General features: G+C 44.1%; 1 protein-coding gene across 14 annotated transcripts in view; it reads left to right on the plus strand.

The window, feature by feature from the left end:
- Bcat1 (branched chain amino acid transaminase 1) overlaps positions 1–24,703 on the plus strand; it is a 126,844-nt gene that overhangs the window by 78,249 nt on the left and 23,892 nt on the right. For 2 of the 14 annotated variants that reach the window (XM_029564966.1, XM_029564965.1), the window contains 2 exons: positions 1,519–1,593; positions 5,768–6,386. In XM_029564966.1, coding sequence (XP_029420826.1) covers positions 1,519–1,593; positions 5,768–5,851 — 159 coding nt within the window. In that variant the 3' untranslated portion in view covers positions 5,852–6,386. Of the gene's footprint in view, positions 1–1,518; positions 1,594–3,937; positions 4,908–4,941; positions 5,382–5,767; positions 6,393–8,575; positions 14,095–24,703 lie in introns of those variants that run through there. The other 12 variants (XM_029564958.1, XM_008836227.3, XM_029564961.1 and 9 more) reach the window with 9 other exon arrangements.

The raw sequence follows: 24,703 nt of genomic DNA on the forward strand, positions 1-24,703 counted from the left end.
TGTCAACTGGTGGTGTCATTGTACAGGTCTTGGCAGCTGCCATGTTGTGGGTGCAGTTTCTCTCTTACGTCTACAATACATGATCTAGCAATAGCTGCAGGTGTCCTGTTCTCTGGCTCTTCAGATCTTTCTCTCCCCTCTTCCAGAATGTTCCCTGGGCATCTGTCGATTAGGGCTGGTCACCCCAAAGCTACTTATGATCTGCAGTTTGACCAGTTGTAGAACTCTAATAGTCTCCATCTGTTGCATAAAGAAGCTTCTTTGATGCGTGGTGAGAGCTATACTTAGATGATTTGGTTTTCTTTAACATTTTAGAATTTGCTTTTAAGGGAAGGTTGCTGACATCATTTCCTCTACAGATGGATCATCTCACAATGAGACAGCTATTCTGTGTATGCCCACAGAAGGGGGGTGAGAGGAAGAAGGCTGTTCTAGGGAACTAGTGTTGGGTATTTTGCTATGATGGTATCTAGGTGTGTTATTGATCCACTTTAATGACTAACGTTGCATGGTTTTAAAATCCAAATCTTATTCCGGCCTAGAAATAAGTTTACAAACTTTAACATACTTGTAAGGCTTCCCCTAAATGATTTCAGGAGGCATTTAGAGTCAGAAGTCCATCTAATTATCCTATTATACTAAAAGGCATAATAAGAAAAGTGTTTGAGAACACAGGCTATCTACTAAAATCAAAGCCTCAAAAGCCTGCAAACCAGCAAGGCATGAACAGGCATGGTGCAGGTACAAACTAGGAACATGAGATCGTGTTCAGCTATGAATTTAATATGCCACCCTGGAGGCTGTGGCCCATGGAGATGCCTTGGCCCGGATGTAGGTTCCGAAACCCTTTTGTGAAGGCTACGACTTGCTTTCATTTAATTTCATTTGTTGCAAAATATCTGAGTTTTCATGCTTTGCCAGAGGGTTCGATGCAGAGGGAAATTACTTAGGCTAATAGATTCTTGGAATTTGGATGATTCTGAGTTATTTTTATGCACTATTTTAAAAACTCCACCTTTTCCTGGATTCCTTAAATCGTCCTTACACATGCTGTCTAAGGGGCTGGAGAGATGGCTCAGTGGTTAAGAGCACTGGTTGCTCTTGCAGAGGACCCAGGTTCAATTCCCAGCACCCACATGGTATCCAACAATTGTTCTTGACTCCAGTTCCAGGGGATCCGATGCCCTTTTCTGGCCTCCTCAGACATGGCATGACATGGGGCACTTAACTTACATGCAGACAAAATTCAGACATGTAAAATAAAAATACTAATTAGAGTGTTAGAAAAAAAGAATAGCGTATAAGCCATTTGTGCCTTTGAGATGGTGAATAGCTTGTCATTGGCTGATTAGTTTGCAATCAAATTTGGGGTAGAAAAGACTCACAGGTGTACGAGGCAGCATGTGTAACAGGAACACTGAGGGCCACTCCTGGTTTGCGCCCACTTGTCTTTACCCTGCCTGTTCCACTGTGCAGAGTGAGTCCCTTCAGACAATCCCTTTTCTCCTTTCTTCACAGATGTTACACATTCCGACAATGGAGAACGGTCCTAAGCTTGCGAGCCGCATCTTGGAAAAGCTGGCTGATATTCAGGTATTCTTTTACAATACCACCCAGGGGCTCAGGGTCTGGCTCAGTGGGAGAAGGCATGTTTAGCATGTATAAAACCCAGCACTAAAAATTGAAGATGATTCTTCTCCTATGGATTAGAACTGATTAAACTTAGTGAAATATTCCCGATAGAATGAGTGGGTTTGAATAAAGTAGAAAAGAAGACGGCATAAAAATAGAAGAGAGGAAAAAGATACTGTAAGGGTCTCCAAACCGCTGAACGTTCTAACCACAAGTGGAAATTTTGATATTTAAATACCCGTTTAAAAGTGAAAATGAAAAAAAGTACATTAAAAGTAGAAGACAGAGGGTCTGGAGAGATGGCTCAGCTGTTAAGAGCACTGGCCGCTCTTGCAGAGGACCTGGGTTCAATTCCCAGCACCTACAAGGCGGCTAACAACCATCTGTAACTCCAGTTCCATAGGATCCAATGCCCTCTTCTGACCTCCGTGGTCTCTGTAGGACACGGGTGCACTTACACTCATGTAGGCAGCATACTCATACACAAATAAATAAAAATAATAAATAAAATATTTTTTAAAAATGTAGAAGACAGGGCTAGAGATAATAGTTTGGTGATAGGGTGCTTACCCAGTGTGTGGTAAGGCCCTAGGTTCAATCCTCAGAACCGGGGCAGAGAAAGGAGAAGAAAATTTTATGTTTGAGTCCAACACTGAACTATAACTACTGTTAATTCTGAAGTTTGAACTTCTGTGCTTTCTTATCTTCATATGTATGAGTGTATTGCCTGCATGTATGTAAGTGCACCCGTGTCATACAGTGCCTTTGGAGGTCAGAAGAAAGCATCAGATCTCCTGGAACTGGAGTTATGGATGGTTGTTGACTACCATGTGGGTGCTGGGAATCGAACCCAGGTCCTCTGCAAGAGCAGCCAATGCTCTTAACTGCTGAGCCATCTTTCAAACCCCAGAATTTCTGTGCTTTCAATGTTTTATAAGCATGTACATATGTTAATTATGTTTCCCAACAAAATAGAATCATAACTGAACATAATCTTGTGGCCTGCTCTTTTCATATAGTACGCTCTCTGCTTTTCTCTCTCTTTTTCTCAGGCTGGGACCAGCTCTAGTTGGTAGAGTGCTTGTCTAGCAGGCATGAAGCCCTGGGTTCAAGCCTCAGCTCACACAGACCAGCTGTGGTGGCACATACATGCCATCCCAGCATTCTGGAGGCAAAGTCTTGATCAGTTCAAGGTCACCCCTAGCTACACAGTGAGTTACTGGCCAGCCTGAGCCATATGAGACCCTGCCTCAAAAACAAACAGCCAGGTGTGGTAGTGCATACTTTTAATCCCAGCACTGGGGAGGCAGAGGCAGGCGGATCTCTGTGAGTTCAAGGCCAGCCTGGTCTACATAGTGAGCTCCAGGAAAGCTGGGCTACAGGGAGACCCTATCTCAAAAAGACCAAAAAAAAAAAAAAAAAAAAAAACCAAAATCAAACAAGAAAACCAAAGAGTCAAAAACAACAAAAGAAAGGATGGGGTTTTTCAGTTTGTTTTTAACCATTGAGCTACTTTCTATTTCAATAAAGATCTTGTATAAAAATTTTCTATAAGCAAAAAATGAGAACATCTCAACTCTGGACTGAAAACTCACTCGAGTGGTTTACTACCTTTGTAAACAGAAACAAAAATAATTTGAGTGATAACTAATAAAAATCACTGCATTGATAATTCCTTTGCTTAAATGACTCTAATAAAGATAATACATTTTACGAATTTACTCAAAGAATATAGTTCAAACAACAACATAATTGGATTGATTATCAAAGTCTAAGAAAACGTAATTGGATTGATTGCGAAAGTCTTTATCCACAAAGAGTTTAAAGTTATTTAAGAGGGGAAGAAATATGATCAGCAGTAAGATGAAAGATCACTGAAAATTTTCTTGAACAATTCATACATTTTATTTTTATTTTTTGAGACTGCCTCATGTAGCCCAGGCTGGCTACAAGACCTTGAACTCCTGGTTCTCCTGCCTTCCCCTGGGATCGTAGGTGTGTACTACCACCACACCTGGTTTCATATTTGTTTGCCTTGGAACCTGGGACTTAGTGCATGCTAGCCCAAATCTTAGCAACTGCACGTCAACCCCGGTCCCAAATTGTACATTTTATAGCCATTGATACACAGATGAGATTTCAGGGAAACCTCTTGAAGATTGATTATAGGATATAAAAGTGACCCATGTGATGGGCTTGGGGGAGACTAACAGAACAGGTGTTGATAAGTTGAGAGAAAAATCAAAGTATATTAAGTTGGAGTTGGAAGAAAGACCTAAGTAGAGATGACAGTCCACTTCAACAGATGCGCTGATGACGGAGGACGTTACGGAGAGAAAACAGAAGTGACTGGCCAGTATTGCCTCACGGAAGATACGTCAGACCCCCAAGCATGAGTGACTGAGGAATTCACACACATAATTTGGGGACAAATGGGAATGCTATCAGGGGTCATGGGATGTCTTCTAAAAGTAAGCTTCTGGAAGCTCAAAGAATAGCCTGAAAGAAAACGTTCACCACCTGACTGGCTGAAATTTGAGGCCAGGGTGGGCTGTGTGAAGGTCTGTCTTTAAAATCAAACAACTAAAACAATGCTCCACTTAGAACCGATAGTGAATAAAGGAACCAAAAGCTGCTCCACAGAGACAGGAGATCACAGAGCGACTGACTGAATCGCAACTAGAAGTCCCACAGGTGTTCCAGATTATTAGAAGCACCAAAGCGCCATCCATCCACAATCTCAGACCACATCTCTTTCCTCAGTTTTCCCGTGCCTGTGTGCACGGAAGCTGATGTCTCAAAATTATCCTCTTACAAGATGGCAAATTGGAGCTGTCAGCCGAGCCAACCAGCTTGTCTGTTTCCAAGAAAAATAATTTTAGTAATTACTGAGAAAAAAGCATAATGTTGCATCATGCTTTACATTTGATCTCTTTTGGCATTACACGGAAACATGGATGTTTCCCTACAAAGTGCTCCACAAAAAAATCAGGATGCTTGCCAGCGTGACCCTGGGGGAACTCTTCATAACCACAGATCTGACTTGTGTTAACTTCTGTACTTCCATGTGTGAGATTAAGGACTCACCCCACATAGCTAATTACCCATATTACTCCCTGGGTGTTATGTTACTGTTTAAATACCTCCTGGGAAGGGGATGTTTCCAACACTAAGTTTGATTTTTTTTTTCTCCTTTTTATAAGCAGTGAAGAGAAGCCCACCTGTGTTGGTACTTAAGCAAACAAACTCGAGGACCGTCAGTCACGTAGTCTGGGCTTCTCTAGTTAGAATTCTCTCTCTCTCTTCCAGAAGGACTGTGCTCCTTGATGTCACCTGTCTCTGCTGATCCTCCTATAGCCTGATCTCCTGATGGGATTCTGGTACCCATCAGTGCTCATCTCCTGTAGGAATTTTTTCATTCTCCCTTGAACAGTTCCCCATTCCCACAGTTCAGAGAGACATTCACCCACTTAAAAGGCTGTTTCTTCCTCCATCAGCACTCCACTGGAGGCTCTGAAGTTCACTTGTAATTAAGCATACATTGGTCCCCCTCCTAGAGTAGTTTGAATACTAAAAATTTTTATTCTCTTTATGTCCCGTAGGGTTCAGCACAGGGCAGAGTACAAAGGTAGTAATATTTCTTCAGTGAATGAAGGAATGAATTTCTGAGATATAAGTAAATTAAAAAAAAACCCCAGCAGATAATGTATTACTTTTACATATTCATAAGGAGACAAGAGAAATATCTTGAATAATGTGGCATTAGAGGCTTCATATTATTAAAATGAAACACCTGAAACTACTAATTTTATAAGAATAAAAGGTTTGTGTAGTCACAATGGTGGTCTGGTCCCTGATGAGACTGACTGGTGGCAGGTTCTAGAATGAGCTGGAATAAACGCTTACATCCCAAACTAGGAAATGGAGAGGGTGGGCAGGTCCACCTCCCCTTTCAAGGGTTCAGTTTCCCTGACCTAAGGAACTCCTGCCAGTCCCCCCTAAAATTCTACTCCATTTGGTAGTTCTACCATCTGGGGATGAAGCCTTTAATCAAGGATCTTTGAAGGGGACTGAACATCCAGATCACAGAATGTGTCGAAATCCTCTTTCCAAGCCTCCTTCATGTTTTCCTAAGGATGCAGACACTGCTGTCCCAGGCTCAGAGCAGCTGGAACCTGCACCTCATACAGCGTTGGGGACAGCTCAGTGTGAGAACTAGGCTCTCCTGTTTCCCAGAGTGGGAAGAGGCGATTGTGAAGATAAGGCAGACATCTCATCGTTTAGGAAGACGAACCAGAAGGGGCCAGGAGCAGAGCCCTGAGCTGTTGGACTGCAGGAGGTTAGGCACGCCTCACCTGAAAATAAAACTTCAGATTGTGACACTGGAGGTTTCAGGGTTCAGTGGACACAAGCATGGCTTTGTGTAGGACATTATAAAGGATGCAGAAAGTTACCTTCCTACATAAGATCTATAGTGAACATAGGTAAATTTCCTGTCTTGATGACTTTGTCCCAGCCCTAGGGTGCTTCATGTATGTGCAAATATCTCCAAGTATCCCAATACTGGTTCCAAGAGGTCCAGATAAGTAGTGTTCAACTCATATAATGATAGCCTAGGCCCTGCCAGGCAGGCTTGGTTTTAACTCCCCTTCTTCTATGGACACCTACTTCTAAGGAAAGGATCTAATTAAATATATGTATTTATTGTTTTTATTTTATGTGTATGAGTGTACTGCCTGCATGTAAGTAAGTGTACCTGTGTCGTGCAATGCCCCAGGAGGTCAGAAGAGGGTGTCAGATTCCCCTGGAATTGGAGTTACGATTGTTAGCCATTTTGTGGGTGCTGGGAACCAAACCCAGGTCCTCTGCTAGAGCAGCCAGCACTCTTAACCACTGAGTCAACTCTCCAGCCCCAGAAAGGATATAATCTTTAATTGTATTTTTAATTGCTGGAATCTGCTATACTTACATAGAACTGTTTTTCCTTAAAAAATTAAACTGAATTATCCAGTAGCCAAGTGGACAGTTTGATGGCTTCTTAGATATATCTTAAAGTGCTGTGATTTGACATAGAAGCATTAACTGTAGTGTGAGACGGGTCAAAATTTATATACACTAGAAGCTTTGTAGAACCACGTGGCCTGTGTCACTATAACCAAGATTGGGTTTTTAGGGCCTGGAGAGATGGCTCAGCAGTTAAGAGCACTGGCTGCTCTTGCAGAGGACCTGGGTTTGGCACCCACATGGCCCCTAAGAACTGCCATCCATAACTCCAGTGCAGGAAATCCGATGCCCTCTTCTGACTTCCGAGGGCACTGCATGTGTGTGGTACACTTAACATACATACAGGCAGAACAGTCACGCACACTAAAGAAAAATAAAGCTTTTTGAAAAGATTGGGTTTTGATCACTTACAAAGTGAGAACCGCCCAAGGAAGCGGACTTGCTCTTACCGGTGGCTTTGAAGACGGAGCTGTGAATCCTACTCGGTGATCTGCTTAGATGTCTGCACACTGAGTTTGACTCCTTTGCTTAACATAATGATTTCCAGTTGAGCGAGGTTTTGCAATGCCTTGTGTGTGTGCACTACACTTTCCTTATTCATCTGTTGCTGGACATCTAAGTTGATTCCCTTTTCTAGCTCTTGTGAAGAGTTCAGCAATACACAGGGATGTGCACGTCTCTCTGTGTTTCAGAAGCTTTCTTTGGTGTGGATTAATCAAGTCTCACAACCATGAGCTGTTTCATGGCTCTTCTGCCAGACACTGGTCAGTAGAGCCAAGATTGGTTCTGTGTTCCTACCAAATTGGTGGGTTCTGCTCCTTGAAATCTTGGAAACTCTTAATTTTATTTTTATTTACATGTCTGTGTGTGGGTATGTGCATGTGAGTGCAGTGCCCCAGGAGGCCAGAAGAGGGCATCAGATCCCCTAGAGCTGGCATGATGTTGGTGCTGGGAACAGACCTTGCATCCTTTGCATCTCTCCAGCACCCCAGGTCTATGAAACCCATGAAGAGGAAGACACATGCCAGTGTGTGGGGTAAATGGCATCAGAGGGAGGCAGGCAAGCTGGGCTGGTGATGGAGGGAAGCAGAGCCTTAGGAACTTTGTCTATAACTAACTTTACTGCTCCTCACACTGGACTTTGAAGTTGCAGAACTTGCCTTAAAAGAAGTTTTTTCTGTGACTGATGAGATGGCTGAGAGGTTAAGAGCACTGGCTGCTCTTGCAGAGGACCCCAGTTGGGTTCCCAGCACCCACATGACAGCTTACAACCACCTGTAACTCCAGTTCCAGGGGGTCCGATGCCTCCTTCTGTCCTCTGTGGGTGCTTACACAGACAGACGGACAGACACACACACACACACATACACACACAATCTTTTTTTCTTAAGATTTTAATTTTACCTGTATGCATGCTTTGCCTTCATGTAACTGCACCTTGTGTATGCAGTGCCTGGAGAGGAGCTGAACCCAGGTTCTCTGCAAGAGCAGCCAGTGCTCGTAACCACTGAACCGTCTCTCTAGCCCCCACATAAATACATCTTTTAAAAAAGAAACCTTTCTTGGAATCCCAGTATACAATGCAGGTCAAAGTAGGCCTGACCTTCAGAAAAGAAGTAAAATCCAGAGCCCCTTGCTTCTCCCTTGCATTTTAGATACACTAAAGTTTGTTTAATTAATCGAGGCAGGGTCTCATGCAGCCCAGGCCATCCTTGAACTCACGATGTAGCTAAGGATGACCTTGAACTTTGTACCCTCCCGCTTTCCTGAGTCCTGAGATTGCGGGTGTGATCCGGCATGCTGGCTTCCCAGTTTGTGGCTTTAATATTATAAAACAGAAATGCACTGTCTGTGTTTGTGTGGCTGATGGGCTTGTTTGTAAACCATTCCTGAAATGTATGATTTTATACGGAAGCATCTTTTCTCCCTTTTGTCATAGTATGGAAGAGAAGAGAGCGACTGGACAATCGTGTTATCCTGAAGGAGAGCCGCAGGGTGCGGACGGTGTGACATTGAAGACTGATTGCTCTGTTTGAACCGTGACCGATCTCTGGCCACCTGTTAGTCGTCATGCATAATGTAGTTGTATTGTTAGTGTGTTATCAAGTTGAGATGTTTTCCTTGAGCCACAGAAAATTGTCAGCGTCAAATATTGTTCTGTAAACTTGCTAGCAATTGCTTACCTTACCTTCTGGAAAGATAATAATGTAAGCCATATCACACATAGAATTCTCCTCAGTAATTTGAGTGCCTCCCGTAGTGCTTCACGCAGACCCCAAAATGTTTATTCTTTAGTAGAAGTTAGGGCTCCTCAACCAAATGAGATGACTGTGTGTGTCTGGGGGGCGACCTGAGGTGTCACTTCTGGTGACTCACGGCTGTCCTCAGAAACACTCGGAACATGGCTTTTTGTTATTGTTGGTGATTTTGCTTTGTTTTCTGAGTCGGGCTTACTATGTAGCCCTGGCTGGCCTCATGAAAATTTTGCAGGCCCCCTAAGACCGTGTTAAGGTGAATACCTCCCTTCCTGATACCCAGCTCTGCTCCAGCCTCACCGTGGGCGCGTGTGAGACCTGAGTGCATCCATCGCTCCCTTGGCCTTTCTGCACAGTGTTGTAACCAGCTGCTTTTCGCTGCTATGAGACTGGGGGGGGGGTCTCATACCTCTAGGTCTTGGTGTCTTCAACGCCCCACGTGTAGTAGGTACCCAGTAAATGTTTACTCTAATGATTGGATGAACAAGCCAACAGTTCCTTCTGTCCTTTCATCTCTATGATGACCCTCTTTGCTGGAAACGGTGATTGATGCTGACAGCACGTAGCAGTATTTACCTCATGACATCTTTGTTTTCCATGGACTCCTATGTCATTAGACTTGCTGTGACGTGGTCAGCTGGAGGGATCTTCTGTTTCGGGAAGAAACAATGGCATTGAAGTGATAGGTCTGGACAGAATTCATGATAAGTACAAACCAAATGGAAAGGACAGACGTTGTGCATTAAGGGTTAGATGCCAAATAGACCGTAGTGGGGGGCTTGTGGTGTATGTAGGAAGGAAACTGGATTTTTCTCTACACTTTGTGTGTGCTCTTCTGTTGGGTGGGGATCGAATGGGCACATGATTAGGTTATAGAGACAGAAATTCCAGCCAGTGTTTTCCTTGTTTGGGAGCTAAGACTGAGGGCGGTTTCATTTCTCGGTTTATCTAGGGTAAAGTCAAATCCTAATAGAAATATTCACCCTTGGAAGGTCTGCTCTCAGCCTTGGTATTTTGGTTTCACAGTCTGAATGACTTTCATCTTGCTGTTGGAACTCCAGTGTCTTCTCAGAGCCAGGGGAAGGACATTTTAAAGGCTTGATCCATCAGAAACACTTCCTCAAGGCATTTAACAACACTTAGTAAATGGACTTTGATTCCTTTCCAGAGCTTTTAGCTGTAGGGCCTTTTAGACAGGACCAGTACAATGAAAACTAGAGAGGGGCTGAGACGGAAAGGGACGGTAAGATATGATTTCGGGCCTTTGCTTTGGCAATTGGAAGTCTTGGGTGAGTCTGTTTTCAGGTGGCTCTTGACCTTCTCCTGCTGTCTTCACGAGGTAACATCCCAAGGGGCTTGTGCTTCGGTCCATCCTTAACCTTGGTACAGGAAGAGTGTTAGTTCTGTCAAGTAGCACTGAGTCCTGTGAACAGGGGAAATGGTTTTCCCAGAAGTGCATTTTAGACTCTGCCTTTCTAAATTGAGCATGCCCTTCGTGAAAGCTGGACAACGTTATGTTATGACTCTTTTGTACAAACATGTTTAAGCTCTTTCCATCAGACTCCATTGAAGAGGAAGGATACACAACTTTAAAACATGGGAGTCCTCTTAAAACAGCAGTCTACCATTCTCCTTGAAGTACTGGGAAACTGACCTTGGCACTGACTTGTTAAGTAAGTCTAAGAGGAACATCTGCACGAGTTTTTTATTTTCTTATGCACTATTTAATTGCGGGGCGAATACAGCAAGAGGGGCGTGATAACTAGGCAATTACCCATTCTTCAAGACTTAGTTATCGCAACACTAATTGATCATTTAAGGCACATGATAGTGTAGCATTAGGAACATGTGAAGCTAATCTGCTCGGAAAGATCAACAAATTAATATTGTTGCTGATATTTGCATAATTGGCTGCAATTATTTAATGTTTAATTGGGTTGATCAAATGAGATTCAGCAATTCACAGGCGAGCGTGTATAAACAGCTGGTGGTGCTTCAAGTCTTGATCAGTCTGTGACACGTTCCTTCCACTTTCCCAAGTTCTTATATTGCAGCTTGAGTTTGTCAGCTTTCCCCAAAACACATCAGCGAAAACCAAGAGTTCAAAGGGAGACGTTCGGACATAGAGGGGTCTGAGCCTTTGCTAAGGTTTGCTGATGAAGAAATGTGGGGGTGTTGTTGGTGAGTCGCTTTATCAAGGATTCTACCTCTGGTGTACAAGATGAGCCAGCTTCCGGGGAAGCAGGCGCGAAAAATCAGTAATTCCTACTGTGGCCTTTGTTTTCAAAAGCACAAAGAGAGAGAGGTGACAGAGAACTTTGGGGAGTCATGTTTTCTTCTAGGAGAAGGGTTGCTGAAAGAAGCTTGGGTGGTGTGTGGTTCTAGTTCTGTTTAACACAAGGGAAGCTACCCACTCACCCTGGGGTGACTTTCTTCACTGCATCTATGCTGTTGCTTGATAGTACTGCCCCCAAATAAGCTGTTTCACCCCCACGTTGAGCGCTGTTAGTGTATGAAGGTAGATCTGAGCCCCTCTTAAGGCAAATGGGTTGTAGGAACTTGATAGTCACACTTTCAGTTCTGCTTTAAAGGAACTCTGGTATAAAAATAGCTGTGAGCGTGAACTCGTCTCTCTGCCTTCCTGGCTCAGGGGTCATCCGTAGAGTTTTGTTTCTGGTCTTCAACACTGTGTTTGATTAACCGTTGTAACAGGGGAAGACGGTGTCTCAGGAGACGTTTGCTGGTTTTCATTGACTGATATTTTCTGAAAGACTCAGAGCAATAACTCTTCTTCAACCATATCATCAAGGCCAGGGTCTCAGCTGAGCACCGAGGAAACCCCTCACTTCGTGTCCTGATTTTTTTTGCCTTGCAGTATGGATTTCTTATGTGAATGTGCAAATGCTTAAGTTATAAACAATAGTCCCAATGAACGTCATTTCATGGACATTTGAAGGCAGCTGTCACTTTGTTTTGACACAGGTAGAATTTATTCAGCTTTTTGTGCTCCTGATAGCTCTCCCCTTAGAGGCAGGAGGCCTCGGTAAATATTCCGTGTTACGGGACAGAGATGGGGAGCACTGTTGCTCATTTGGTTCAGGATGACTGAACACCCACAGATGTGCATCTCACAGCCAGCAATAGGAAAGGAAGTTTGTTTTAGAGAACACATGGCGTATAAACATTACCTCACAGAGTTTATGGCCTTTTACTTGAACTAATTTTAAAATATATATTTTTTATTTATTTCTATTTTATGTGTGCGAGTATCCTACCTGGAAGCACACCCATGTTGTATAATGCTGGCAGAGGCTAAAAGAGGGAGTCAGAGCCCCTGGAGTTACAGGTAGTTGTTAGCCACCATGTGGGTGCTGGGAACTGAACCCAGGTCCTCTGCAAGAACAGCCAGTGCTCTTAGCCGCTGAGCCATCTCTCCAGCCCCTTGAACTATTTTTAGATACAAAAGCAGTGTTTATAAATGATAAAGAGAGGAAGACCAGAATACATCTCAGCAAGAAATCACATTTCATCTCATTTTTCATATGGAAATCTTCCTACTCTCATTCTTTTCTACTATTTAGGAAGGTCAGTACTTGGGATTATTCCTACCTGTGTCTGGGGTGTAGATGTCCACCTCTGCGCTGTCGTCAGAGCGGCGTGTCTGCTACTCGTGCCCTCTTGGTACACTGCTGAGTTGCCGTAATGTGTCTCACAGAACGTCAGATTCAAAAGCCAGATGACATTGACCAAGGCGAAGACAGTGAGCCTAGAGGGACATGTGTGTAGACTACCTAAGGATACACACTGTCCAAATGGACGGTGTGAAGATGACAGAGCCGGCCGCTCAGAGTAGTTCTCATAGAACCGTGTCTTTCACAGGGTTGGGATTGTTTCCTGTAGTCCTGTGACCTCTCACGTGCCAGGCAACTGGCCTGCCACTGAGCTGTGTCCCAGCCCTCTTTTTACTTTTTATTTTGACACAACAGCTCACTAAGTTGCTCAAAGGTGCCTCGAATTCATTCTATAGCCCAGACAGGACTTGAATTTGCAATCCTCCTGCCTCAGCCTCCTAAGTACCTGGGATTATAAGCATGTGCCACCAGGCCCAGCTTCAGTTTGAGGTTTTGAATAAGAAATTCATTCTTTAAAAATCACATTTTTTTTTTTTAACCGCTGCTGAAAATATCCCTTAAAAGGTAGAGAGGCTGGAGAGATCGCTCAGTGGTTGACAACGTGCTCGCTGCTGTTGCAGAGGACCTGAGTTTGGTTCTTAGGACCCACATCACGCAGTTCACAACTGCCTTCAACTCCCACTCCAGGGGATCCAATACCCTTCTCTGGCATGCACGTGTACAAATAGGTACATACACATAAAAGCAAAAATAAACCTTTTAAAAGGCAAAGATGGAATAAAGGAATTTTCATCCTCAATGTACATACCATAGTAGAAAACTTCAGAGATAATTAGTTGGAGACGCTGGTCATGAAATCTAGACTGTAGTAATGTTTGGATAAATAATTCGTGGGATCGTATTTGCTTTAATAATTGACAAAAGTAAGAAATTTAGTTTTACAAACAAGTGCTCTAAAGTCTAATTGGATTCAAGTTTTGAGGGATCTTCCTGAAGGCATCCTTTTCATACCGTGGTAGGCCAGTCTATGAGCTCTAAAACCGCTGTTGTCCAGTTTGGATAGAGTGTATTTTAACTGCACGATCTGTAAGATCTCTTGTGACAGTTCAGTCATTTAATTCCAAGATTCATAAACTTAAGCCAAAAAATAAGAGATGAGGAATAGGTTGGGACTTTTTATTTCCTTAGAAACACTATTTACCACTAACCCCCATTCGTTGGTGAAGGGTAACAAATTTAGAAATGAGTTATTATTTAGTTCACAACTAAACTGTGAGCCATGCTGAAGTTCCCACAGACTAATTTCATATGGGCTTGGACATCACTCTCAGAGTTAAGAACAGGGTGGAAATATCCTCTTCTGTGTCACTGATAAGTTTTATAAAAACTCAGTTCTCTCTGGCTCTGATAAGATTGAAATCAGTTCTTTAAAAGTTGGGTGCAGGGTCTAGAGATGACTCAGTGGTTGAGAACAAGTGCAAACTAGGTTCCCAGCACCCACAGGGTGGCTCACGACCACCTGGAATTCCACTTCCAGGGGATCAAACCCTCCCTTTTGGTCACTGCAGGCATTGTACACATACATAGATACTTGCAAGCATAACACTCATTCACATAAAATAAGATTTTTATTTTTAAGATTTTTATTATTTTTATTTTATGTGTACGTGTGTATTGCCTGCATGTAGGCAGGTGCACCGTAGCATGCAATGCCCACAGAGGTCAGAAGAGGCTTGTTGGATCCTCTGGGACTGGAGTTACGGACAGTTGTTAGTTGCCATGTGGGTGCTGGGATTTGAACCCGGGTCTTCTGCCAGAACAACCAGTGGTCTTAACCGCTGAGCCATCTCTCCAATCCCCAGAATCAGAATTTAAATATCTTTTTAACAACTTGGATGTGGTAGCTTGTAATCACCCTAGTACTCAGGAACCTGAGGCAAGAGGATTGCCATGAACTCGAGGCCAACCTGAACTACAAAGTGACTTCCAGTCTGGCCTGGACTACAGAGTAAGACCCTCTTTCTAAAACAGAAAAACAGAAAGAAAAAAACCCAAAAAACCCAAACAAGAGGATGTGCATTCAATCGTCAGTCTTAGAAACATAGCGAGACCTCTGAAAACAAAGTAACCAACCTTGTGTGCGTCCTTACAACCTCTGGACAGTTTTCTGGCGATGTACAATAGTGAATGATCCCACAGTTTACCCAGGTAGTCTGACCCACACATACATAAGTATTTGTGCATATTTGATTTGGTTGCAGAGGATAGAAAGTACAGGAAGTTGTTAAACCAGAGCTTGTGAATGGGAAGAGAGCATGAGTTTAAGGACGAAGTTGTGGCTCGTTCTCATGCATCAGAGTCTGTCATAATGATGAACCACATCACTGCAAAGCGTGGCTTCTTCGGGTTGTACAGTGGACTCTGAAGATTCTCGTTATGTAGGTAGAAAGGGGCACTTCGTAGCTACTTGATGCTCAGCTTTCATGCAAGATTGTTGGAAGGTCTCATTGAAAGGACTGAAGGGGGCTACAGTGTAAAGGGATTGTGGGAAGAACACTGGGTAAAAGAAACTACCTCATTCTTGGAAGGTTTTGTAGAAGCACAAGTAAACACTAATGTGGCTTTGTTGCACAAGAGCCATCAGGTGTTAAGCATGTGGTCTGTATGTCTTAAAGGGCCTGGGGTGATTGTACTCTGCTGGGAGCAGACACACTCTTCGTAGTTATAGAGTCATCAGAGCTGTGATTATGCACACTTTTCTGTCATGAATAAAATAACTGAAAGGCATGCTATGTGTGTTGTTGCCTTGTGAATTGGCTTGGTTGGGTTCATGAAATTATAATGCTTCATTGCGTTTTTGTATTATGTGCCAAGGTTTCTAGTAAGGAAATTCAGTAGGTATTTTTAGGCCACAGCAGCACCAAGAAGCAGAAAAGATTTCAGTGCATCAGCAAGACCTAAATCCATACAACTGGCTAGCATCTAAACACCTCAGCTCCTCACACTAGAGTAAGGACTACAGCAGGCATTTGAAAACCAGCCTCAGAGCCTGGCCTGGTGGTACATGTCTTTAATACCAGCAGAGATCTTCCTGGTCTACATAGGGAGATCCAAGCCAGCTGGGGCCCCAGGGAGACCCTGTCTCAAAAAGACCACCAATGACAAAGGACAGCAAAACCCTAAAAACTATCCTTGGACTGCTGAGATGGCTCAGCTGGTAAAGCCACTTGCCAACAAGCCTGATGACCTGAGTTAGACCCCTGGAACGTACATGGTGGAAGGAGACAACTGATTCCTCCCACAACTTTTCCTCTGACCTCCACAGGTGTGTCATGGCCTGCTTACCCTTCCAATAGGTACATAAATAAATGTATGATTTCTATAAACAAATTGAAATAACAAAACCCAATAATCTCCCCTGGCCTCCAATGGATCTCCGGCAGCATTTAGTGCTCTTTTCAGTGCTGCACAGGATGATGGGAAGGGTGACTGTGATGGTTAATTGGAGAGGCATATCTTCAGGAGTGCCTGTGAGGGCTTTTCTAGAGGAGATCGCTTAGGGAAGAAGGGTCTAGAATTTGGGCATCACCAACTGATTGGATGGAATAAAAAGAGAAAACAAGTGGGGGCATTCCCCTTTCTCTGGTCACTGACCCACCAAGATGTGAGCAAGCCGCCCCTCATGCCCACTGTGAGGAGCCGCTGGCAGCCTTGCCTTCCTGCTGTGGTGGCCAGTATCTCCTCAAACCTTGAACACAAATAAATCCTTCCCTAAGTTAATTTTGTCACGTGTTTGGTGACAGTAACAAAAAAAGTAACCAATACAAAATGGCTTCTTCCCATTCTCTGCCATAACGGGCTTACCTCACTGGCAAGCTCTATCGACATGGTTAATTACCTTCAGAACAAGAAACTATAAAGCGATTTGGTCCAAATCCTGAGAAGACCAGTAATGTGTTCTTGTAACCAGATTAGGCCTTGAATAAATTTCCCTCAAAAGCACAAGCCTTTGGAGCTGGAGAGATGGCTCAGTGGTTAAGAGCACTGGCTGCCCTTGCAGAGGACCTGGGTTCAATTTCTCAGCACCCACATAGTGCATAACCACCTGTAACTCTAGTTCCATGGGATCTGACGCCCTCTTCTGGCCTCCATGGGCATTGCACATATGGGTGCCCTTACATATATGTGGGCAGAATACTCAAACACATCAAATAAAGATAAATAAAATCACACACACACATCCCTTTAGTCCCAGCACTTGGGAGGCAGAGCCAAGCAGATCTCTGTGAGATTGAGGCCAACTTGGTCTACATAGCAAGTTCCAGGCCAACTGGGGTTTATAGGGTGACCCTGTCTCAAAAAAAAACCAAAAAACTGTGTTTAAAAAACACCTGTCTGTGAGGGAACAAAGCTAAGTGCAAATGTGCTGAATATAAGTATTGGCATTCGTTTGTTTATGAATTATTGAAATTAATGTAAGTATAGCAGAAACCAGAGGTTTTCTAAGGAATTGCAGTAAGCTGAACTTAAAGTGTCGCTTGTTCTATGACCTTTCCAGACCCTGTCAACCTCTGAAAATCTTGTTCTTCATCAATATATCTGTCAAGAAGTTTTACACGTAAGTGCTGGAAATAGCTCAGTGGAAGAGAGCTTCTAGGCCTTGGGTTTAATCCCCTAGCACTGCAAAAAAAAAAGAAGGTCCTCAGGAAAGTCATTGCCCAAATGTTTTAGTGCTGAATTCTATCAAGAGTGACAAAGAGACTTGATGTTCCTGGGCACAATGACATATCGGAGGAGATAGGCATCTGCTTCCGGTAGGAAATGTCTCTTCCGGTTGACTTAGTAGGAAGCACAGAGAACCAGGGGGAAAGATTTCCAGTTTTTATAATGGTTTTCTATAGGCTGAGTCAACGTGATTGTACACGTTTTTCTAATCAAGAGTCTGATTCTACATGTGGCATACAATCCATGCCTTCTGTCATGATAAACTAAGTGAAATGCACTTTGTAGTCTGACTTTATTTAGACTGTTGACAGGAGGCAGGTTTGCATCCCTGTAACCAGGTGTAGACTCTTACCTGTAATCTAACCATTGGCTTTCTAGCTGGGTCTTTTCAACAGGGATTGTGTTGATTGAAACCTGTGGCTATTCACGGTTACTAGGGGTTTTGAAAATGAGATTAACAATATTTAGTTTCATTTTTATAGAGTCTTATATATACTAATTTTCTTTCCTTTCCTCTCCCTTCTCCTATCCCCTCCCCCCTTCCTTTGAGACTGGGTCTCACTTTTAACCCTGGCTGGTTTGGAACTTGCTATGTCGACCAGGCTGGCCTTGAACTCACAGAGATCCACCTCCCCTCCTCTGGAGTGCTGGGATTCAAAGCATGCACCACCACGCCTGGCATATTACACCAATTTTCAAAGCTGACCTGTTTTTAAAAAGAGATTGAATTGCAATTTTTTAAAGATAGTTATCTAATCTAATAAACAGTTCTCATCAAAGATTCCTTCACCATTATAAACAGGTGAGTCATGCTTTAATTTCCGGCACCTTTTGGCATAGAATGAAACAGCTTAACACTAAGGTAGCTGATGATGAGACAGTTGTTAAGAGCAGTTGGCTGGCCTCATGATGGTAAGTTTCTCAGGTGGTGGATAGAGGGACTAGAGATCATCAGGGAGGGAAGTGTTTCCTGGTGCTGGACTACAAAACAAACCTTAAATTACAGGCAGGATTTCTGATCTGTGTCTTAAGAATGTACTATGTGGGGCTGGAGAGATGATTTAGCTGTTAAGAGCATTGTATTGGCTGTTCTTGTAGAGGACCCGGGTTCAATTCCCAGCACCCACATGGTGGCTAAATAACCATCTTTAACTCCAGTTCAGGGGATCTGATACCCCAAGAGCATTGCAGGACATGGGTGCACTTACACATATGCAGGCAATACAGTCATACACATAAAATAAAAATAAAATATTTTTTGAAGGACTGTACTGCCATGTACAAACAAAATGATAATTTTTTTTGATAGTTTGAAGAATTAAGGGTTGGGATGACTTACCAGGTAAGTAGTCATCTTCATTATACAAGTTCTCTGCGGTGGTTTAACTAAAGGCATGGCCACAGTGGCTCTCACTGTGTCCTCTGGTTCCTGCCGACGTCACAGTGTAACACCAGGTTCAACCCCCTGCTCACTAATGATGTCACTACCAAACCGAACTTGGGAAGTGACTGCATGGCCATTTGCACGTGTCTTTCTCTGTGCTGAACGTCTACTCATAGTTTGAAAGAGAGTTTCTATAAGCCCCAAATAAAGAGAATAAATAAGTCAGTCTGCTTCCGTGATGAGATTGATAAAGCTTTAAGAAGTCTGTAAGGAGGGGCTGGCGAGATGGTTCAGTAGAGGTGCTTGTTGCTAAGACTGACGATCTGAGTTGGATCCCTGGAATCCACATGGTGGAAGGAGAGAACTAACTACAAGTTTTCCTCTCTCCACATACGTGCTATGGCCTATGTATGGGACCCCCTCCAAGTCACACAAAATAAATACATGTAAAAAAATTAAAATAAGCCAAACAAGGTTAAGTGACAGGATTGTGGACCCTCCCAGCTCCCCGCTAGCATCTTGCTTCTCGTAGAAGGGGATCTCATATTTTCTGTGGAGGAGGAATGATGTTCTTAAAGATATTTGATTATTTATTATGTGTTTGAGTGTATTGCCTGCACTTATGTAAATGGACCCGTGTCGTGCAATGCCCACGGAGGTGAGAAGAGGGTGTCAGATCCCTGGAACTGGAGTTACAAGTGGTTGTTAGCCCCCATATGGTGCTGGGAACTAAACCCGGGTCCTCTGCAAGAGCAGCCTGTGCTCTTAACCTCTGAGCCATCTCTCCAGCCCCAGGAATAACATTTTTGTTGAGCTTTTTTTTTTTTCCTTTTCTGTGACAAGGGTCTTACTATACAGCCCTGGCTGGGCTAGAACTCACTGTGTAGACCAGGCTGGCCTCAAACTCACAAAGATCCTCCTGCCTCTGCCTCCTGTGTGCTGAGATTAAAGGTGTGAGCCACGATGCCTGGCTTGTTGGGCTTTCTTTGGTCCAAAACCATGAGGCTAATGTTTGAAATTTTTGGAAAAGTTTTCTGTAAGACTTTTTATCTTAATACAATTTTTTTTGTTGTTATTTTGAGGCAGGATCTCATGTAGCCCAGTCTGGCCTCAACCTTGTTTTGTAGTGGGCCTTGAACTTCTGATCTTCCCAAGTGCTGGGATTATAGTTGTGACCCCTCAGGCCTGGTTTTGAGGATCCAAACGCTTAGTGTATGCTGGGCCAGCAACCTACCAATCTCCCGGCTGATCCACACCCCCAACAAGCATGCTACCAGCTGAGCCATATCCCCAGCAAGCACACTACCACCTGAGCCATATCTCAGCCCCGTCCTGTTATTTCTCCTTCATTTATCTTTTTTTTTTTTTTTTAAGGCAGAATCTCACTGTGTAGCCCTGGCTGGCTTTGAACTCAGAGATTCACCTGCCTCTGCCACCTAAGACCTGGGATCAAAGGTGTGTACCACCAGGCCTGTCTTGTGTCCAGAGTCAGATGTGTGAAGTCCACAGGTGGTTTTGTTTTTATATCTCCTTTCTATTCATAATTTTCTGTTTCTGTTCATCTTCTAATTAGTTATGATGATGTGAGTTTGTAAAAATTATTTATGGCAATGGTTCTCTCCCACTAGACTAGTACTTTTTCTATTTTAAAAAGTATTTTATGTGTATGAGTGTATTGCCTGCATGTATGTAAGTGCACCCATGTTGTGCAATGCCCACGGAGGTCATAAGAGGGTGTCGAATTCCCTGGAACTGGAATTATGGACAGTTGTTAACATCCATGTGGGTGCTAGGAATCAAACTCAGGTCCTCTGCAAGAGCAGCCAGTGCTCTTAACCACTGAGCCATCTCTCCAGGCACTAGACTAGTACATTTTCAAAAGAATACATCTAACCCATTTTCCTATCTTTCCAGAGCAAAATTCTTCAGTCATAATGAGCAGTATCTTAAGTACTGCATTGGTTAGCTTTCATCAATTTCACATAAACTGGAGACACCTGGAGGAAGAGCCCTCAGTTGGAGAATTTCCTCTAGGTTGGCCGTGGGCATATCTGTGGGGCATTTTCTTGATTGCTAGTTGATGCCGGAGGGCCCAGCCCACCAGGGCTCTATAAGAAAGGTAGCTGAGCGAGCCTGGGAAGGAAGGTAGGAAGCCGTGTTCTTCCGTGGTCTCTGCTTCAGCTCCTGCCTCCAGGTTCTGGCCTGACTTCCCTCAATGATGTCCTGAGACATGGAGCTGGAAGCCAAATAAACCTTTCTTTCCCAAGTTACTTCTGGTCAGCGTTCTTCACAGACGAGCCCTGAGCACAGTGCCCAACGTCTATTAGACACAATGGGTTTGGCAGCTCCATGTCTTGTTTCTCTGAGAACTCTAGCTCCACGGTGAAGGCCTGGCCTGCAGGCTTAGTCTGAGCCACTTGGAGAGTTCATCGGAACAGGCCTATTAGAAAAGCAGCAGCTGAGGACCAGGGGCGTGAAATTAGCTTTGAGGCGCTAATCCCAGCATCTGGCGTCTCCCGGCCAAGTCCTGGCATTGCACTGTGCCAGAACATCTCTCTAGGCCTCTGTATGTGGGCCATCCATGCTGATGGACTGGATTTCCACCCTGGTAACAGTTCCGTGTAACAGGTGCTCAGAACCTCAGCCCGTTTGGCCAGGACCCAGGGCCTTCTCAAGTCTGGACTTTGCCCATACAGATACAGACGGGTCCTGTTTCTACCTAGATCAGTATCTGGAACAAAACCACTAGCTGTTGCTTGATTATGATTGCTGCCGACCCCATCAACCAATCTTTAACTCTGATTCTGAAAATAGCCTCGATTAGACCTGAATTTGCCATAGTCCTTTCCCATGGTGATTTGGGCTGGCTGCTACCTCCTCCAGGTTGGCCTGGCTCTGCACTTAACTGCTATGTCTGCCAACTTCCTCTCAAAGTCACAGCTTGCAAGAGCTCCTACTTGGCCCAAAAGACACAACCATTTAGCTTTGAAAATCATCCTAGCTTCCTGGTGTGTGGGTTTAATTTAATTTCTTTAACGAGAGTATCTTTTAAAATCTAAAATTGCACCTACTGGCTTAGTTTGGAAGTGATGTAAAACCTTGCCACACATAGCTTTGCTACCAGGCCAAACAGCAACAGAACTCATGTGTGTTTTTTGGAAATAAACAGAGTCGCATAGGCCCTTCTCAGATGTACCGAATTGATGGAGGGCTCCTGAGACACCACAGCAGGGTTAGCAACAAGGTCCATTTGTGAAGCAGAAATGATTTTTTTTTTTTTTTGGTCTTTTTGAGACAGGGTCTCTCTGTAGCTCCAGCTGGCCTGGAACTCACTATGTACACCAGGCTAGTCTTGAACTCTCAGAGATGCGCCTGCCTCTTTCTCCTGAGTGCTGGGGCTAAAGGTGTTTGGGTGTGGTGGTATACACATGAGTTCCATGAAACTCCTGGGCATCAAAGACCAATTTTTTAGCAGGGTTCAGTGAGAGATCCTGTCTAAACTAAGGTGGAGAGTGATCAAGAAAGATGCCAGATAACCTTTAGCCTCCAAACACACACACACACACACACACACACACACACACACAAGACACATAGACACACATAGCCCACATAGACACATCCATACACATAAACACAGACACATCACAAACAGACACAACACACATAAACACAGACACATCACAAACACACATAGACACACATAGATACAGACACATGACACATAAGACACATATAACAGACATAGACACATATACACATAGACATCACACACACAGACATGCACATGCACACACATGGACACAGACACATGACACATACATAACACACAGACACACACACCACAGTAATAATACTGCAATAAAAAATTTAAGTTCTAGCCTCCAAACACACACACACACACACAAGACACACAGACACACATAGCCCACATAGACACATCCACACACATAAACACAGATACATCACAAACAGACACATACAACACACATAAACACAGACACATCACAAACACACATACCACACACATAGACACATACACATAGACACAGACACATGACACATAAGACACATATAACAGACATAGACACATACACATAGACATATCACACACACAGACACACACATGCACATGCACACACATGGACACAGACACATAACACACACAGACACACACACCACAGTAATAATACTGCAATAAAAAATTTAAGTACGTGAGAAAGTTATCATGGTGGTCCATAAGAATTACCACATAGGAAATCACAGGAGACTCTTAATTAGTGAATTCCTACACACAATGTTGTCTTTATGTCTGGAATGCTGTGGGGCCTCTGGGCATACACACAGTTAGAAAGAGCACCATGAGCCCAGCCCGCTGCAGCTCTGGGACGCCTCCTCACCTCACTGCCCGGTCTCTGCCAGTGGCCAGTGAGAAAGTTATCATGGTGGTCCATAAGAATTACCACACAGGAAATCACAGGAGACTCTTAATTAGTGAATTCCTACACACAATGTCGTCTTTATGTCTGGAATGCTGTGGGGCCTCTGGGCATACACACAGTTAGAAAGAGCACCATGAGCCCAGCCCGCTGCAGCTCTGGGACGCCTCCTCACCTCACTGCCCGGTCTCTGCCAGTGGCCTTTGGTGGCTGGTAACACCCCTGTGGAACCTGAGGCCTCCTGGGATGAAGCACGAGCCCCAAGAGCCATCTTTCTCCAGTTATGAGAGACACAACTTTCTTAGAAACTAAAGTAAGGAAGCTGAGAGAGAGAGAGGGGATCAGTCTGTCTCTACCTCCCAGTGCTGGGATTACAAGCACCTCTCACCATGCCTGGCTTTTTACTGGGGTTCTGGGGGTGAAACTCAGGTCCTCATGCTTGTGAGGCAGGAATCTTACTGACAGCCATCCCTCCAGCCCTACAGTTATGTTTCTCTCTCCAGAACGGTAACGCCTCCTCTTCTGCAGTTCAATGGTCCTCGAGCATCAGGCTGGGCTGCATCTGAATTGGCACTGACAGAAGGATTTTTATTTTCCATTCAACAATCACCAGGGCATGCGATGCAACGTGCCCTTTCAGAGTACCATTCTAATGTTTTCTGACTATAAATCCTTTCCCCTGTCCGACAAAATATTCCTCTATTCAGCCACAGACAGGTGCCTTCAAACTGAGAGACACGCCAACTTTCCCTAGGTAGCTTCCACACCAGGACCAATTCTGAGATCTCTGCTGACACATCCGCCCTAGGTTATGTCGGTGTCTTAAACCCCAGAGCTCCTGGCTCCTCTTCCTCAAACCCTTCCCTCCAGGGACCTTGACAATACGCCTGGCTTTTTACTCGGGTTCTGGGGGTGAAACTCAGGTCCTCATGCTTGTGAGGCAGGAATCTTACTGACAGCCGTCCCTCCAGCCCTACAGTTATCTTTCTCTCTCCAGAACGGTAACGCCTCCTCTTCTGCAGTTCAGTGGTCCTCGAGCATCAGGCTGGGCTGCATCTGAATTGGCACCGACAGAAGGATTTTTATTTTCCATTCAACAATCACCAGGGCACGTGATGCAACCTGCCCTTTCAGAGTACCATTCTAATGTTTTCTGACTGTAAATCCTTTCCACTGTCCGACAAAATATTCCTCTATTCAGCCACAGACAGGTGCCTTCAAACTGAGAGACATGCCAACTTTCCCTAGGTAGCTTCCACACCAGGACCAATTCTGAGATCTCTGCTGACACATCCGCCCTAGGTTATGTCGGTGTCTTAAACCCCAGAGCTCCTGGCTCCTCTTCCTCAAACCCTTCCCTCCAGGGACCTTGACAATACAGTTTAGTGACATGCTGGTCAGTGGAGAAGACACAGCCCTTTCCCGCCTGTCCCTCACCCTTCTGGTGGGATGCTCATTTCTACTGCCGTGCCTTAGCTCTACCCCTGCAGTGATTATTTCTGGGTCCGTCCTTTACAGCCGAGGTGTCACCTTCATCCCTGCCTGTAAGGCACTTTCTGCAGTTTGCTAATACTTATCATTTTGAATTCTAACTTTCTGATGAGAGGGGGGGAGGCGTCAAGGAAGCTGTCA

This window comes from Nannospalax galili, unplaced genomic scaffold (assembly GCF_000622305.1).
Source record: "Nannospalax galili isolate Female #2095 unplaced genomic scaffold, S.galili_v1.0 scaffold917, whole genome shotgun sequence".
Lineage (NCBI taxonomy): Eukaryota > Metazoa > Chordata > Mammalia > Rodentia > Spalacidae > Nannospalax > Nannospalax galili.